The following is a 13,278-nucleotide window of genomic DNA, read 5'->3' on the forward strand; positions in this document are numbered from 1 at the left end:
TAAATAAATCCAAGAAAAAAAGAGAGACTGCAAGAAATCCAAGGCACTTCTCTTATTCTAAGTAAATGCTACCTTTCTCATAAAAATGTGCTGTACTTTTACTATCGTAATTAATCATCATTCTGAACACCTGCTAGATACCAAAAGTGTTACATAAGATGAAATGATTCACAGTCTGCCCACCAACCTCATTAACTCTCCAAGGTTGAATGCTTATGTCTTGCCTCGGCCCCAAATTTAACATGCTGGGCTCAGAAATTACCAGTGAAAGAAATTACAACCTATTAGCAGTCTTAAAAATCACAGTCCTTTAAGCGGAAGCAAAAACAAGAAATTTTTTCATCCACAGAGTTTTCAATCCATTATCATACTCAAAGGACATAAAAATCCAGCCCAATCTATCAAATACATATTGATACATCATTAATTGATTTTAAAAAGACACTCTGTAATAATTGGTCACTCCCCAATGATTTCTTTTAGAAAGATGAATTAAATGTTTACAGAGGTTCCCAAAATACTTACACTCTACTTGCTCCAAAATCACATTTAAGAAATTCATTTTTTTTTACAAATATTTAATGCCTACCCATACTGGACACGACTTCAGGTGGTAAGATTAGAACCGTGAATAAGAGAGGAGGAGCCTCTGCTCTCATGGTGTTTATACTTGAAAGGAGGAAGGTATAAGTAAATTGACAAAATGATCTCAGAGAATGACGAGAGCAATGAAGGATGACAGATAATAACGTGGTCAGGAAAACGCTCTCTGTAGGGGGGGATCTTCTGAGCCACAACCTGCGTAATGAGAAACAGCCAGCCCCACTACAGCAAAATTCTGACAATGAAACTGAAGACACAGGATCTCCAATCCAATTCCTGTACCACTGGAATAAACCTCTCTAGAGATGCTAAAATATGTCTTTCCCTTCAACACTGTCAGTCAATGTTGGACTCTCCTGGCCATTTGGCTCAGAAAGAAAGAAATGTTAGAATAAATAATCACACTGCAAAGTACAAAAGACAATAGAACTCTAGATAATGAATCTGGAAGAATTTAAATGGCTATCAATTCATGCATCTGGGTCCAGGAATCAGGAAAAAAGGCAATTGACAATTGTCCGGTGGTAACCTGGCCACTTCACCTGACAAGACTACCAAAAAGGTACCTCACTGAGAAGTTCAGAGAAAGCAGTCTTCCAATGCTGCAGGGAACATAATGTCTTCAGGAGGGGTGAAGGAGGAAAACAGCCTGAGATCCCGCCAAACAGGTCCTTCCTTCCTGAAGGGGTGCCAAGGTCTTTCCATGACGCAGCCTCCAGCTCCTCCTGCCTCCCCCCATTTCCCCATGTTCTGCATTAAGTTTAGAAGTTGGTCCCCATTTGGACATATAGCAAATAAAAAGAAAATACATGAAAGAAGGAAAGTTTTAATGTGGGCATATTTTCGGTTTTCAGAAATCCAAGAAATTATGCAAAATCAACCAGTTCTAGAAGAAACAGAAAGAGAAATCTACAGTGACAATTTAGAAAATGAGACAGTCCCAAAAATCAGAAACTATAATGAATTTTTTATGGTCTTACTCTGATAAATATTTTCTATACTAAAGAGGCAGTGTAGTTTTCAAGAGTCAGCCTTGGCTTAAACCTAATTCAGTCACTCAACATCTTCTTTGGTAAAATCCTCACTGTTCTTTCCCCTACAGCTTTATTAACATATAACTGTCATACAATAACATGCACATACTTAAAAGTGTACTATTTGATAGCCTGGGTGTAAGTAGATAACTCTGAAACCATCACCACAATCAAAATAATAAATATAGTCATCTCCCTCAAAAGCTTCCTTGTGCTTCCTTTGTAATCCATTCCCTCCCACACCTCCATCTTCCATTCCCAAGCAACCACTGGTCTGCTTCCAATCACTACAAACTCGTTTTCATTTTCTAGAATTCTGCATGAATGTTATCATATGGTATGCACTCCTATTTGTCTGGCATCTTTCACTCAATATAAATTATGTTGAGATTTGTCCATGTTGCACATACAAATACTTCATCACTTTTTGTTAGTATTAAGTTGTATTCTATTGTATGAGTACACAATTCATTAATCATTCATCTGTTCAACAGACACATGAAAAGATGCTAACATCACTAATCATGAGGTAAATGCAAATCAAAACCACAATGAGGCATCTATCACCTTACACCAGTCAGAATGTTTATTATCAAAAAGACAAGAAATAACAAGTATTGAGGGTGTGAAGAAAAGGGTACCCTCATACACTGGTGGTGGGAATATAAATTGGTGCAGCCACTGTGGGAAACAGTATGGAGGTTCCGTAAAGAATTAAAAAGAGAAATACCTTACAATCCAGTAATTCCACCACTGAGTGAGTACCCCCCAAAATGAAAATGCAAAAAGATACAGGCACTCCTATGTTCACTGCAGCATTATTTACAATAGCCAAGATATGGAAGCAACCTGAGTCCACTGATAAAGAAGTGGTGTGTAAACACACACACACAATGGAATATCTTGCCATTTGCAACAACATAGATAGACCTAGAGGATATTATGCTAAGTGAAATAAGTCAGACCAAGAAAAATACCATATGATTTCACTTATATATGCAATCAAAAAACAAAACAACAGACATACAAACAAAACTAGACTCATAAATATAGAGAACTGGTGGTTGCCAGAAGGGAGGGGGCTGCGGGGATGGGCAAAATAGGTGAAGAGAATTAAGGGTACAAACTTCTAGTTATAAAATAAAGTCATGGGGATGAAAGTACAGCATAGAGAGTATAATAATATTATAATGTCATATGGTAAGTGTACTTATCGTGGTGAACATTACATAATGTACAGAATTATCAAATCACTATGTTGTAACCTGAAACTAATATAACATTGTATGTCAACTATATTTCAATAAAATTTTTTAATTCAACTCTTGACCAACATTTGAGTAGTTTCTAGTTTTATTACAAATAAAGCAGCTATAAACATCCATATCTAAGTCTTTGTACAAAAGAGTTTCATTTCTGTTGGTAAATATTTAAGGGTTACTAGTTCACATGGTGGGTATATGTTTAACATTCCAAGAAACTATCAAACTGTTCTCCAATGTGACTATACCATGTTATATTCCTCACAGTGGTGTATGAGAGTTCCAGTTGCTCCCTTTCCTCACTAACTTTTGATATGGTTGATCTTTTTAATTTAGCCTTTCCAATGAATTTTTGTTTTAACTTGCATTTCCTTGATGACTAATGATTTTGAGCATCTTTTCATGAGCTATTTTCCATTGAAAATATACAAATCTGGTCCCATTTTTAAATCGGGTATTATTCTCAAATTAAGAGTTTTTTTTAATAAGTTCATGTTACAAGCCTGTTGTCTGACTTAATGTTGAGAATATTTCCTCCCAATCTATGACTTGATTTTTCATTTTCTTAAGTCTTTTGAAGAGAAACAATTCCTTTAATAAAGTTTGATTTTTTAATAGTTGGTACTTTCTGTGTCCTATCTAAATACTATTTGCTGAACCCAATGTCACTACCGTTTTCTTCTGTGTTCTTATATAAGTTTTACAGTTAAACTTGTCTGCTGAGATCTATGATCTATTTGAGGCTAGTTTTTGTGTATGTTTTAAGGGTCAATGCTCATATTTCTGCATTTCGCTATTTAATTGTTCAAGTACTACTTCTGAAAAGATTATTTCCCCATCAAGTTGCCTTTGCCTTGGTATCTCTGTCAAAAAAAAAAAATCACCCAGTCATACACATATAGATCTATTTCTAGATTCTCTTCCATTCCACTGATCTAAAGAACTCTCTTTACTGCAATATCACATTATCTTGACTATGGTAGCATTTTTAAAAGTCTTAAAATCAGAGAGTGTATGTCTTTCAATTTGCTCTTTTTCAAAATTACTATTAAATAAGTCTAGGTCTTTTCCATGTCCTATATAAGTTTTAGAATCGGTTTATCAATTTCTACAACAAAGTTTGCTGAGATTTTGAGTAGGATTGCAATAAATCTATTGAACAATTGGGGTCTTAACAATATTGAATCTTCCCATTCATGAATACAATATCTCTCTCCATTTATTTATTTCAGAAATATTTTGTCATTTTTCAGTGAACAAGTTTTGCATATCTTTAATCAAATTTACACTATTTCAGATATTTTTATGCCCTTATAAATGGTATTTTTTTCTACTTCAGTCCACTATTAGTACATAGAAATACAATGGACTCTTGAATATTAGTTTAGATCCTACAACCTAGTGAAATTCACTTGTTAGATCTAGTAGCCCTTTTATAAATGTCTTAGAATTTTCTACAATCATACAGAAGTAAAATACATGGCCAATCTGTGATGCTTATGCAGAACTGTTTAAGAACACCTCTTAAAAGAGGTTTTTAAGAATTCTTGGAAAGATTCATTCACCATAGTGTGACTTCAGTGAGTGGAGCTTATATTTACTCAGTAATACTGTCTGCAAACACAGTTTTACTTCTTCCTTTGTAATCTTTATGTATTTTTTAAACTGCCTAAAGCACTGAATGGGACCTCCAACACACTGTTGAATAGAAGTGACAAAACAGACATCCTTGCCACTTCTGATCTTAGGAGAGTATCATTCATTTTTTCACCATTAAGATGCTCCCTATAGGTTTTTCACAGATGTCTTTCATTAGGCTGAGTAAGTTCCATTCTATTACTAATTTGTTGAGGGTTTTTATCATAAATAGATATTTAATTCTGTCAAATAGTTTTTCTATACTTATATGATCATACTAATCTCTTTTATTCTATTAATATGAAGAATTGCAGATTGATTTTTAAATGTTTAACCAATCTTGCATCCTGGTTATAAACCCCATTTGGTCATAATGTACTCCCCACCTGCTATCTTGGTGAATTAAAATTTGCTAAAATTTAAGAATTTTTCTATGTTCACAAGGGGCATTGGTCTGTAGTTTTATTTTCTTGTAATGTTTTCATCAGGTTTTGGCATATTGTCATGGAATGAGTTGGGATGTGTTTCCTTCTCTATTTTCTGTAATAGGTCGTATAGAGTTGGCACTATTTATTTCTTAAATATATTTATGACAGAATTCCAGTAAATCCATCTTGAGACTTCAAGTCTCCATTGTGGAAAGTTATTAACGACAAATTTAAATACTTAATAAAGCTATTAAAATTATTTGAATAAGTATAAGTAGTTCATATCTTTCAAGAAATCTATTTCATCTAAATTGTGGAATTGAGGGGGTCAGCTGACAGTAATAGGGCTGAGTGGCTGTTCACAGAGCAAGTGAAAATGAATGCCAGAGGACTTGGATCTCAGCTGAAGGACAGTATTCCAGTTACTGAACTTTCAGCAAGTGGACCTTTTGAACAGCATGATCTTCTTCGAAAAGGTCTCCCTTGTGTGAAAAATGAACTTCTGCCCAGTCATCATCCTGAATTGTCAGAAAAAAATTTCCAGCTCAACGAAGATAAAATGAATTTTTCTACACTAAGAAACATCCAGGGTCTGTTTGCTCCACTAAAATTACAAATGGAATTCAAGGCAGTGCAGCATGTTCAGTGTCTTCCATTTCTTCCAAGCTCAAACCTTTCATTGGATATTTTAAGGGGTAATGATGAGACTACTGGATTTGAAGATATTCTTAATGACCCATCACAAAGTGAACTAATGGGAGAACCACACTTAATGGTGAAGTATAAACTCGGTTTACTGTAATCTGTTGTGCTGTTCATGAAAACAGAGGGGCTGCATGTTGTTTATAGTCGTCTTTTTACTATAATTTGATGTATACATTAAAAGTACTGACACATGAAATAAATTGTGGAATTGACATTGAATTATTCATAATATTCTCTTTTTAACGTCTGTAGGATCTATAATCATGTTCTCTCTTTCCTAATACTGGTAATTTTGCCTTCTTTTTTTGATCATTCTAGCTTGAGGTTCATTAATTCTATTGTTTTCTCCACCTCCCCCCAGAGAACCAGCTTTTCATTGATGTTTCTCTATTGTTTCTCTTTTCCACATCACGGACTTCCTTCTTTACCATTTCCTTCTTTGCTTATAGCTCAACTTGCTCTTCCTTTTAGTTTCAGGTGGAAACTTAGGTCTTTGAGATCTTTTTCTGATTTAACTGTTTCATTCTGTGAATTACTGTTTAAGAACTTCTTTAGCTGTAGCCCACCCACCTCCTTGGGTTTTTAATGTAGATTTAACTAAATATATATAGTCAATCAGGAAAGAAATATTTAACTGCCTAGTCCATATCAGACAGTGTGCTTGGTATCAGGAATATACCACATTAAATTAAGTCCCTTTTCTCATCAAGCTTAGAAGGTAATACTGAAAAAATTGGTACAAAAATCAAAGTTGTTATCTTTTTGATACTTAGAAAGTGCGTTAAGCCAGAAGGCATTAACTTTTATTCTAATGATAAATATATTTTTGGTTTTTTGTCTCTCATGAACTAGCAAAAAGTCACTAGGTTTTTTTTAAGTTCAGCGATTTATAATTCCAATTGCACCACATCAATTTATTGTGAAGTAAAATCAAATATTCTACTGGTAAATGTCTGAATATACTACACACTTCAAAATACTAAAAAGTATTTCTGTAATTCTAAATGTGAAAACCACTTTTAGATCTATAAAGAATCATTTTTAAAGCAAGCATTCTATACACTTTCAATATTTTCCTAACAAGACTTTTCTTAAAAATTAATGAAATACTCTACTCAATCTATCCTATCCTCAGTTTCAAATTACCCAAAACTTAAAAATACCCAGAACTTTTTACAAAAAACTCTGCTCCTCCCCCCAAATATAAATGAATGGCAAATCACCGGTTTCAAGGTCTTTTAAATGCTGATCTAGCCTACCAGATGTTCACTTTTTCAAAAACATCAACATGTATTATTTAAACATCTCAGTATAATTAATTTGGACAATTGTAGATATAGATATTTAATATACATTTTAATCTTTGTTCATCCAGTGGAACCTTTAGCAGCTCTACACACCTCCACCAAGTCAGGTTATCTGGATCTTCCTACAGTATACTTTCAGTCCTAATCTCTTGGTCTTCATTTAGGCCACAGGTTTTCAACTTTGCCTGCACATTTGGAATCACCTGGGAGCTTGAAAGTACTGACATTAGGGTCCCACAGCCAGAGACTCTTAGTTTTTAAAAGTAGAGATTTTCAAAAGCCCCCCACCCCCCTGCCCCACCCCCAACCATGTGATTCAATGGTGCAGACCAGGGGTAAGAAGGACCAGTCTAGGTTATCTCCAGGAAGTCAAGCTTCTAATAGCCACTGGCCATTCTGTACCACCATACTCAGAACTTCTGTTTCCTCCAGAGTTTTCCCCACCTAACTCCTAATCAAACACTAATTCAGTACTTCTATTTGGATTCCTAGGCTCACGTCTATTTCTATTTAGAAATTCACAGGATAAAATATGTCTCTAGGGTCACCTAGGTGGCTCAGTCAGTTGGGCATCTGTCTTCAACTCAGGTTATGATCCTGGAGTACCAGAATAGAGCCCCATATGGGGCTCCCTTCTCAGCAGGGAGTCTGCTTCTCCCTCTGCCCCTCACCCCGTTTGTGCTCTTGCTCGCTCTCAAATAAATAAAATCTTTTCTTTTTTAAGATTTTATTTATTTATTCATGAGAGACACACAGAGAGAGAGGCAGAGACACAGGCAGAGGGAGAAGCAGGCTCCAGGCAGGGAGTCCGATGTGGGACTCGATTTTGGGTCTCCAGGATCACACCCTGGGCCGAAAGGCAGGCGCCAAACTGCTGACCCACCAGGGCTGCCCAAAATCTTTTCTTTTTTTTTTTTTAAGTCTCTATTTTAGCCATTCCTCTCCAATCCACTTCTGAATTTCATTAAATTTACAGTTGAAGAGGGGATCCCTGGGTGGCGCAGCGGTTTGGCGCCTGCCTTTGGCCCAGGGCGCGATCCTGGAGACCCGGGATCAAATCCCACGTCGGGCTCCCAGTGCATGGAGCCTGCTTCTCCCTCTGCCTGTGTCTCTGCCTCTCTCTCTCTCTCTGTCTCTGTCTCTCTCTCTCTCTGTGTGTGACTATCATAAATAAATAAAAATTTTAAAAAAATTAAATTCAGTTGAAGAAAAATTAACTCAATAGAATTTGAAATGATTAAATAGTCATCATGTTTTCTACTTAAAAGATAGTTCTCCAAGCCATCTGTAATTTTACAGAATATATGGTAATATTACCAGTTCCTCAAAGTATACAATAAATATTGAAATAAGTGTTCATTAGTATCCACCTGATTCCACCACGTGTTAATTTCAAATAGGTTTTCAATATTGGTTCACATTCTGGACTCAAAACCAACATCCTCCTACTTAAACCATTAAACTCCAGAGTCTTCAAATAGCCCACTCCACTTTGCCAAACCAGACCACTTCATTATAATTATCATTTCATCATGGAAAAGTGGGAAGGAGAACACCTGTATCACAAAGCCAGTACAGGGAATAAGGAGTGAAAGCATTTTAGCACTGAGTAGAGTGCTAATAGAAATTTTAATTCATTTGCAGAAATTTTGTCTCATGGGAACTATGTGAAAAGGAGAGGCAAGTAGGTAGTTGCGGGTAAGTACTTGTCAATACACAGAAACACCAGCAGATGAGATGGGGAGAACTGGGGGTGGTCCACGAACTGAGGAGTTCTTGAAGCTCCCAGACCAATAGTAGCACAAAGGCGCATGCAAGACACACCTCTAGGCTGTGACAGAACTGAAGTTACCTACAAACACGCGTAAACCTCATCTCCTTGGAAAACTGCTACACAATAAAACTTTGCCAACGTGCGGACCCAGGAACTCAGATCCCTGCCAGTGTAGGTTATGTACCCAGGGGATGTAATGGATCTGCATGCTGAAACACGTGTGCACGTCTGAGCAGCTGAACCAACACGTATCCATAAACATTATGAATAATACTTGCGAGAATGTATGGCTTTCCCCTAAGAAGCGCTTTAAGGGCTTTGCCCAGAGCAAGCCACTTTCACACCACATCTCACTGGCCTTTCCTTTGTATGGATTACCCGCGTGCGGAGACTTGAGGCGCCTTATCCAAGGTCTGAGCGTAGGGGGGTGACCTCCTCCGCCCTGACTTCCCGTTAGCCCAAGCCGCCAGCCCCGAAGGGGACCGTGTCCCGGCCGGCTTCCTGGAGACACACGCGAGCCCTCACACACCCACCGCGGTCGCGTCACCAGGGCCGGGGCCACCTGGGCGAGGACCAGAATCTGGACGGAGTTCCAATTCCTCCGCCGGGGAGCCCGGCTACGGGATGGGGAAGCGGGACCCAGGTGAGTTTTGAAAAGTGGAGGGGACACAGAGAGGCAAGCGGACACAAGCGAGAGCCACCGCGGCCACTCACCCAGCCCTCGAAGGTGTCCGAGGCGCCGGCCGTGCGCAGCAGCTCCTGGAACTGCAGGGTGCAGTTGGCCACGAAGTGGTCATAGCCCAGGGGCGTCTCGTGGAAGACGGCCAGCTCCAGGTGGCCGCCGTCGGTGACGTTGGCGCAGAACTCCTCATTATACGTGGGTTTGTTGGTCTTCTGCTTGGTGCTGGTCTGGCCCACGCGCACCTGGTCCACGCTCACCGTCAGGTAGGGGTCCAGCAGCTGGTAGCCCTTCTTGAAGAGCGAGTGGCGCAGGGACCAGCGGGTGGGCTGCAGCCCCACGGCCTCGCCAATGCGGACCCTCAAGTATCCATTGAACTTCATGCTGCCGGACGTCATGCCGGCGCCACCGGCCCAGCCCCGGGGGGCCCGCCGGCTCGCAGCGGGAGAGCCTGGAGCCCCTGCTCAAGCCAGCCCTCGCGGCAGCCGCCGGAGCGGACGCAGCTCCGGGGAAAAGCAGCGCCCAAGCCCCCCTCCACGGGTCATTCTGCCTCCCGCGCGGGACCGTCCCCTCCCCTCCTTCCCTCGCCCCCTCCCTCGCGAGGTGGAAAGGAGGGGAGCCCGCAGCCGAGCCCTCCGCGAGCCGGGGTGGCCCGACAGTCCCGGGGGCTCTCTCGGGCGGCTCGCGCCTCCTCCAGAGCCGGGAAGCTCCTCTCCCCGGAGAGCCGGAGCGACCCGTCCGGCTAGCTCCAGCCCCAGGCGTCTCCTGCCCCCGCCTCCTCCCGCTTCTCCTCCTGCCCCCGCCTCCGCGGGCTCACGCTCTCCCCCACTCGGCGAGCTTCAAACCAGGAAGCGGCAGCCGCCGCAGCCCCGGCAGGAGCCTCGCGCCGCCAGGCTCCAAGTTCAGCGGAGCCGGACGCCGGAGTCCCGCGCCTTCCGAGCCCCGGGGGCGGAGCGCACCGGCTGCGGGGCGCGCGGCGGGGGGAGCCTCTGGCCGCCCGCTGGCCCGGCGCTGCGCGCGCTCCCGGCGCTCTGCGGGCGAGGGGCTCCCGCAGGTGGCGGCCAGAAAGCCAAGGGCTCGGGGCCTAGCCCAGGCCGGCACCTGAGGCCTGGGAGACAGGTCCGGGGGTGCTGGAAGGCGGAAGGAGGAGGAGCCGGAGCGGGAACCCGCGCTCCACGAGTCTCGGGCACCCTCCTTACCACCGGGGGAGCGGGCTGGCGGCGCTGCCCGGCGGTCCGGGAGAGGCCCAGGCCCAGGCCCGGGCGGGCGCGCGGCGGGCAGGTTCCTTTTCCTGATCTTAACAGGGAGGGCTCATCCCGGGCTCAGCTCGGAACCATCCTGTTTGTGTGCCTTTCCTGCAGAGAGTAATTACACGGTTGTTGTGTTGTTGTTGTTGTTGTTGTTCTTCTTCTTAACAGGGTGGTAGTAATGATGGAAATCCTGTCCGCCTCCTTCCTGGGAGAGGTGTGTCTCGCTGCACAAAGAGCAGGAAAGGTCGGTTCTGAAGCAGACGTGGCCGAGATGTACTAAGTCTCCTGCGGGGTGGTTCCCAGTCTACCCAGCCCTGCCCAGCAAGGGCAGATGTTCACACAAACACTGCCCCTGACACGTGCATGCCGAAGAAATCGCCTCTTCGAGGAACACTCCAGCTTGTGGCTGCGCTGCGACTTAGAGTGGGCAGCCCTTTGTTCCCTCCTACCCGTGGCTCCGGGAGTGTTTGGGCCCTTGGGTGAACTCTTCCATCTTCTGTGCTTGACCACAAAGCTTGCTCCCTGAGGGCCAGCACAACCAATTTGTCTCCCGTAATGCCTAGGCCGTTTTGAAGCTACTTAATTACATTCTGTCTGGCTGTTCTGGTTCCCCTGAGAGCAGGTTGAGTCTTCCTAGCCCCCTGCACTCTGGGCGCGCTTTGGGGCTCTCAAACTGAGTAGCTTCTCAACCATTTCACTCCCTAGGAAAGGAGGCACACTACAGAATGAAAACAAATAAGAACAATGGGCGGGCGGGGAAGGCCCTGTCTTAAAAACATCAAAACTTCTTTTAAGAGAACAAGGCAAGGATGTAGGACATCATCCTAACTCAGGCAGGGCTTATAAAGCAAGCTCCCAAACATCCAGGAAGCTCCCTTCAAGCCCTGGTGCTCCAGGGGAAGAGGTCAAGGTGACCGTTTGGGTCAACTTTGTCATTCTCTCTTCCAAAGAACAGGCTTCTAGCTTTAAGAACCACTGAAAGATTTGCTGCTGTTGGACTTTGGCACTAAAAAACGATAGTCCCTAAATGGTGGGCAGCTACACAGTTGTCCTGGGGTGGGGATGTGAGGGACACTAGATGCTCCATCTTTGCCCTTTCAGCACTAGGTACAGATGGGCAGTGGTGACAGAGCCAGGAGCAAGACAGTGGTGGTGTCTGCCCTCCTGGGGCTTATAGTCCCACAGCAAGGAAAAACAAGATCTGAATCACACACTTGGGACATGCAATGGAGGAAAAGCTCAGGGGCAATGGGACAATGGAACCATGGAACCTGGAAGGCGTGGTCAGGACAGGTCCCCTGAAGAAATAACACAGCAAAAGGATCGGTTTATTCAGGGTTTCCAAGGAAAAGGACAGTTTGACCTGTTTCATGAACAGGAAGGATTCCATGTGGCAAGAGTCAAAAAATAAAATAAAAGAAAAAAGAAAAAGATATGGGGAAAGTGGCTAAAATTCACCTGAAAAGGTAGGTCAGGGTCCAAGACTAACACTAGAAGGTCATGGGAATGTCTTTGGACACGGTCTGTGGGCAGCTGAAAGCTACTGAAAGTTGTTAAGCAGGGACAGAATGAGATTTGTCTTTTAAAACCTCTGTCTGGGGAGTGCGCCTGGTGGCTTAGTGGGAAGAAGGTGCGACTCTTGATCTCAGGGTCATGAGTTCAAGCCCCATCTTGGGTATAGAGATTACTTAAATAAATAAATCAACAAACTTAAAAAAAAAAAAAAAAGCCTGTCTTTGGGGCCATGTGAAGAGTGGATTGGAAGGAGCAAGCATGGGTGTGAGGAAACCAGTTAGGAGGCTAATTCCAAAGTCCAAGGAGAGAAGATGGTGACCAGGACTCGGATGGTGGTGATGGAATTGGAGATAGATGTGAGAAGTATTTAGGAGGTAGGATGCTCAGGCCATTTCTCAGACCGAATGGAAGGAATGAGGAAGAGGAAGGTATCGAGGATGACTTGCAGGCATCCAGCTTAAGCAACTGTGTGGATTGGGGAGCCATTGGTGATTAGGAACCCCTAGAGAAGGAGCAGATATTTGGAGGGAGATGAACAGTTTGAAAAATGTCAGTTTTGATATATCTTGATTCATTTGAGTTACAACCTGAAGCGGGCACTCAGCTATGTACTTGTGAAGCTCAGAGGTGCAGTCTCAGCAAAAGACTGAGAAGCCATTAATATATAGATAGCAATCAAAGCCAGAATAGTGAATGACATCGTGATTATAGGGAAAAGATGGGAATAAAATGTAGCATAAGGAAAGAAGGGGACTTAGTATAGAGCCCTCCAGAAACCCGAACATGCATAGATGGAAGAGAGCAGGCAAGGGGGTTCCGAAGAGCAACAGGGTTATAAGAGAAAAACCAGAGGATTCAGTATCCAGGTGTTATGAAAACCAACCAAAGAGTTTTCAAACAAGAAGTAATTGGTTGGCTAGGCCAAATGATACTAAGGGATTGAGTAACAAGGATTACGTCAGCCATGAAGAGATGACAGTGGACATCCTTGGTAATCTTTGAGCCATTTCTGTAGAGGGATGGGGGCTGAAGCCTATTTGGAGTATCTTGAGGTGAAAAATAAGAGTGAAGAGTGTACGTGTA

At 42.7% G+C, this 13,278-nt stretch overlaps 2 protein-coding genes across 2 annotated transcripts in view; one reads left to right on the forward strand and one right to left on the reverse strand.

The window, feature by feature from the left end:
- The window catches only part of PRKCH (protein kinase C eta), a 229,640-nt gene extending 219,440 nt beyond the window's left edge, over nucleotides 1-10,200 (reverse strand). The window contains exon 1 of the mRNA XM_055304119.1: nucleotides 9,466-10,200. Coding sequence (XP_055160094.1) covers nucleotides 9,466-9,828 — 363 coding nt within the window. The 5' untranslated portion in view covers nucleotides 9,829-10,200. The remainder of the gene's footprint in view (nucleotides 1-9,465) is intronic.
- LOC129496119 (proteasome maturation protein-like) lies at nucleotides 5,342-5,767 on the forward strand. The gene has a single exon (XM_055304120.1). It carries the CDS (start codon nucleotides 5,342-5,344, stop codon nucleotides 5,765-5,767), a length of 426 nt encoding a protein of 141 aa, XP_055160095.1.
- Nucleotides 10,201-13,278: the final 3,078 nt, after the last annotated feature.

The sequence above is a fragment of the Nyctereutes procyonoides genome, unplaced genomic scaffold, assembly GCF_905146905.1.
Source record: "Nyctereutes procyonoides isolate TBG_1078 unplaced genomic scaffold, NYPRO_anot_genome, whole genome shotgun sequence".
Lineage (NCBI taxonomy): Eukaryota > Metazoa > Chordata > Mammalia > Carnivora > Canidae > Nyctereutes > Nyctereutes procyonoides.

Excerpts from the sequence above, each read along its gene's own strand:
- LOC129496119 (XM_055304120.1), top strand. The coding sequence starts at position 5,342 with ATGAATGCCAGAGGACTTGGATCTCAGCTGAAGGACAGTATTCCAGTT.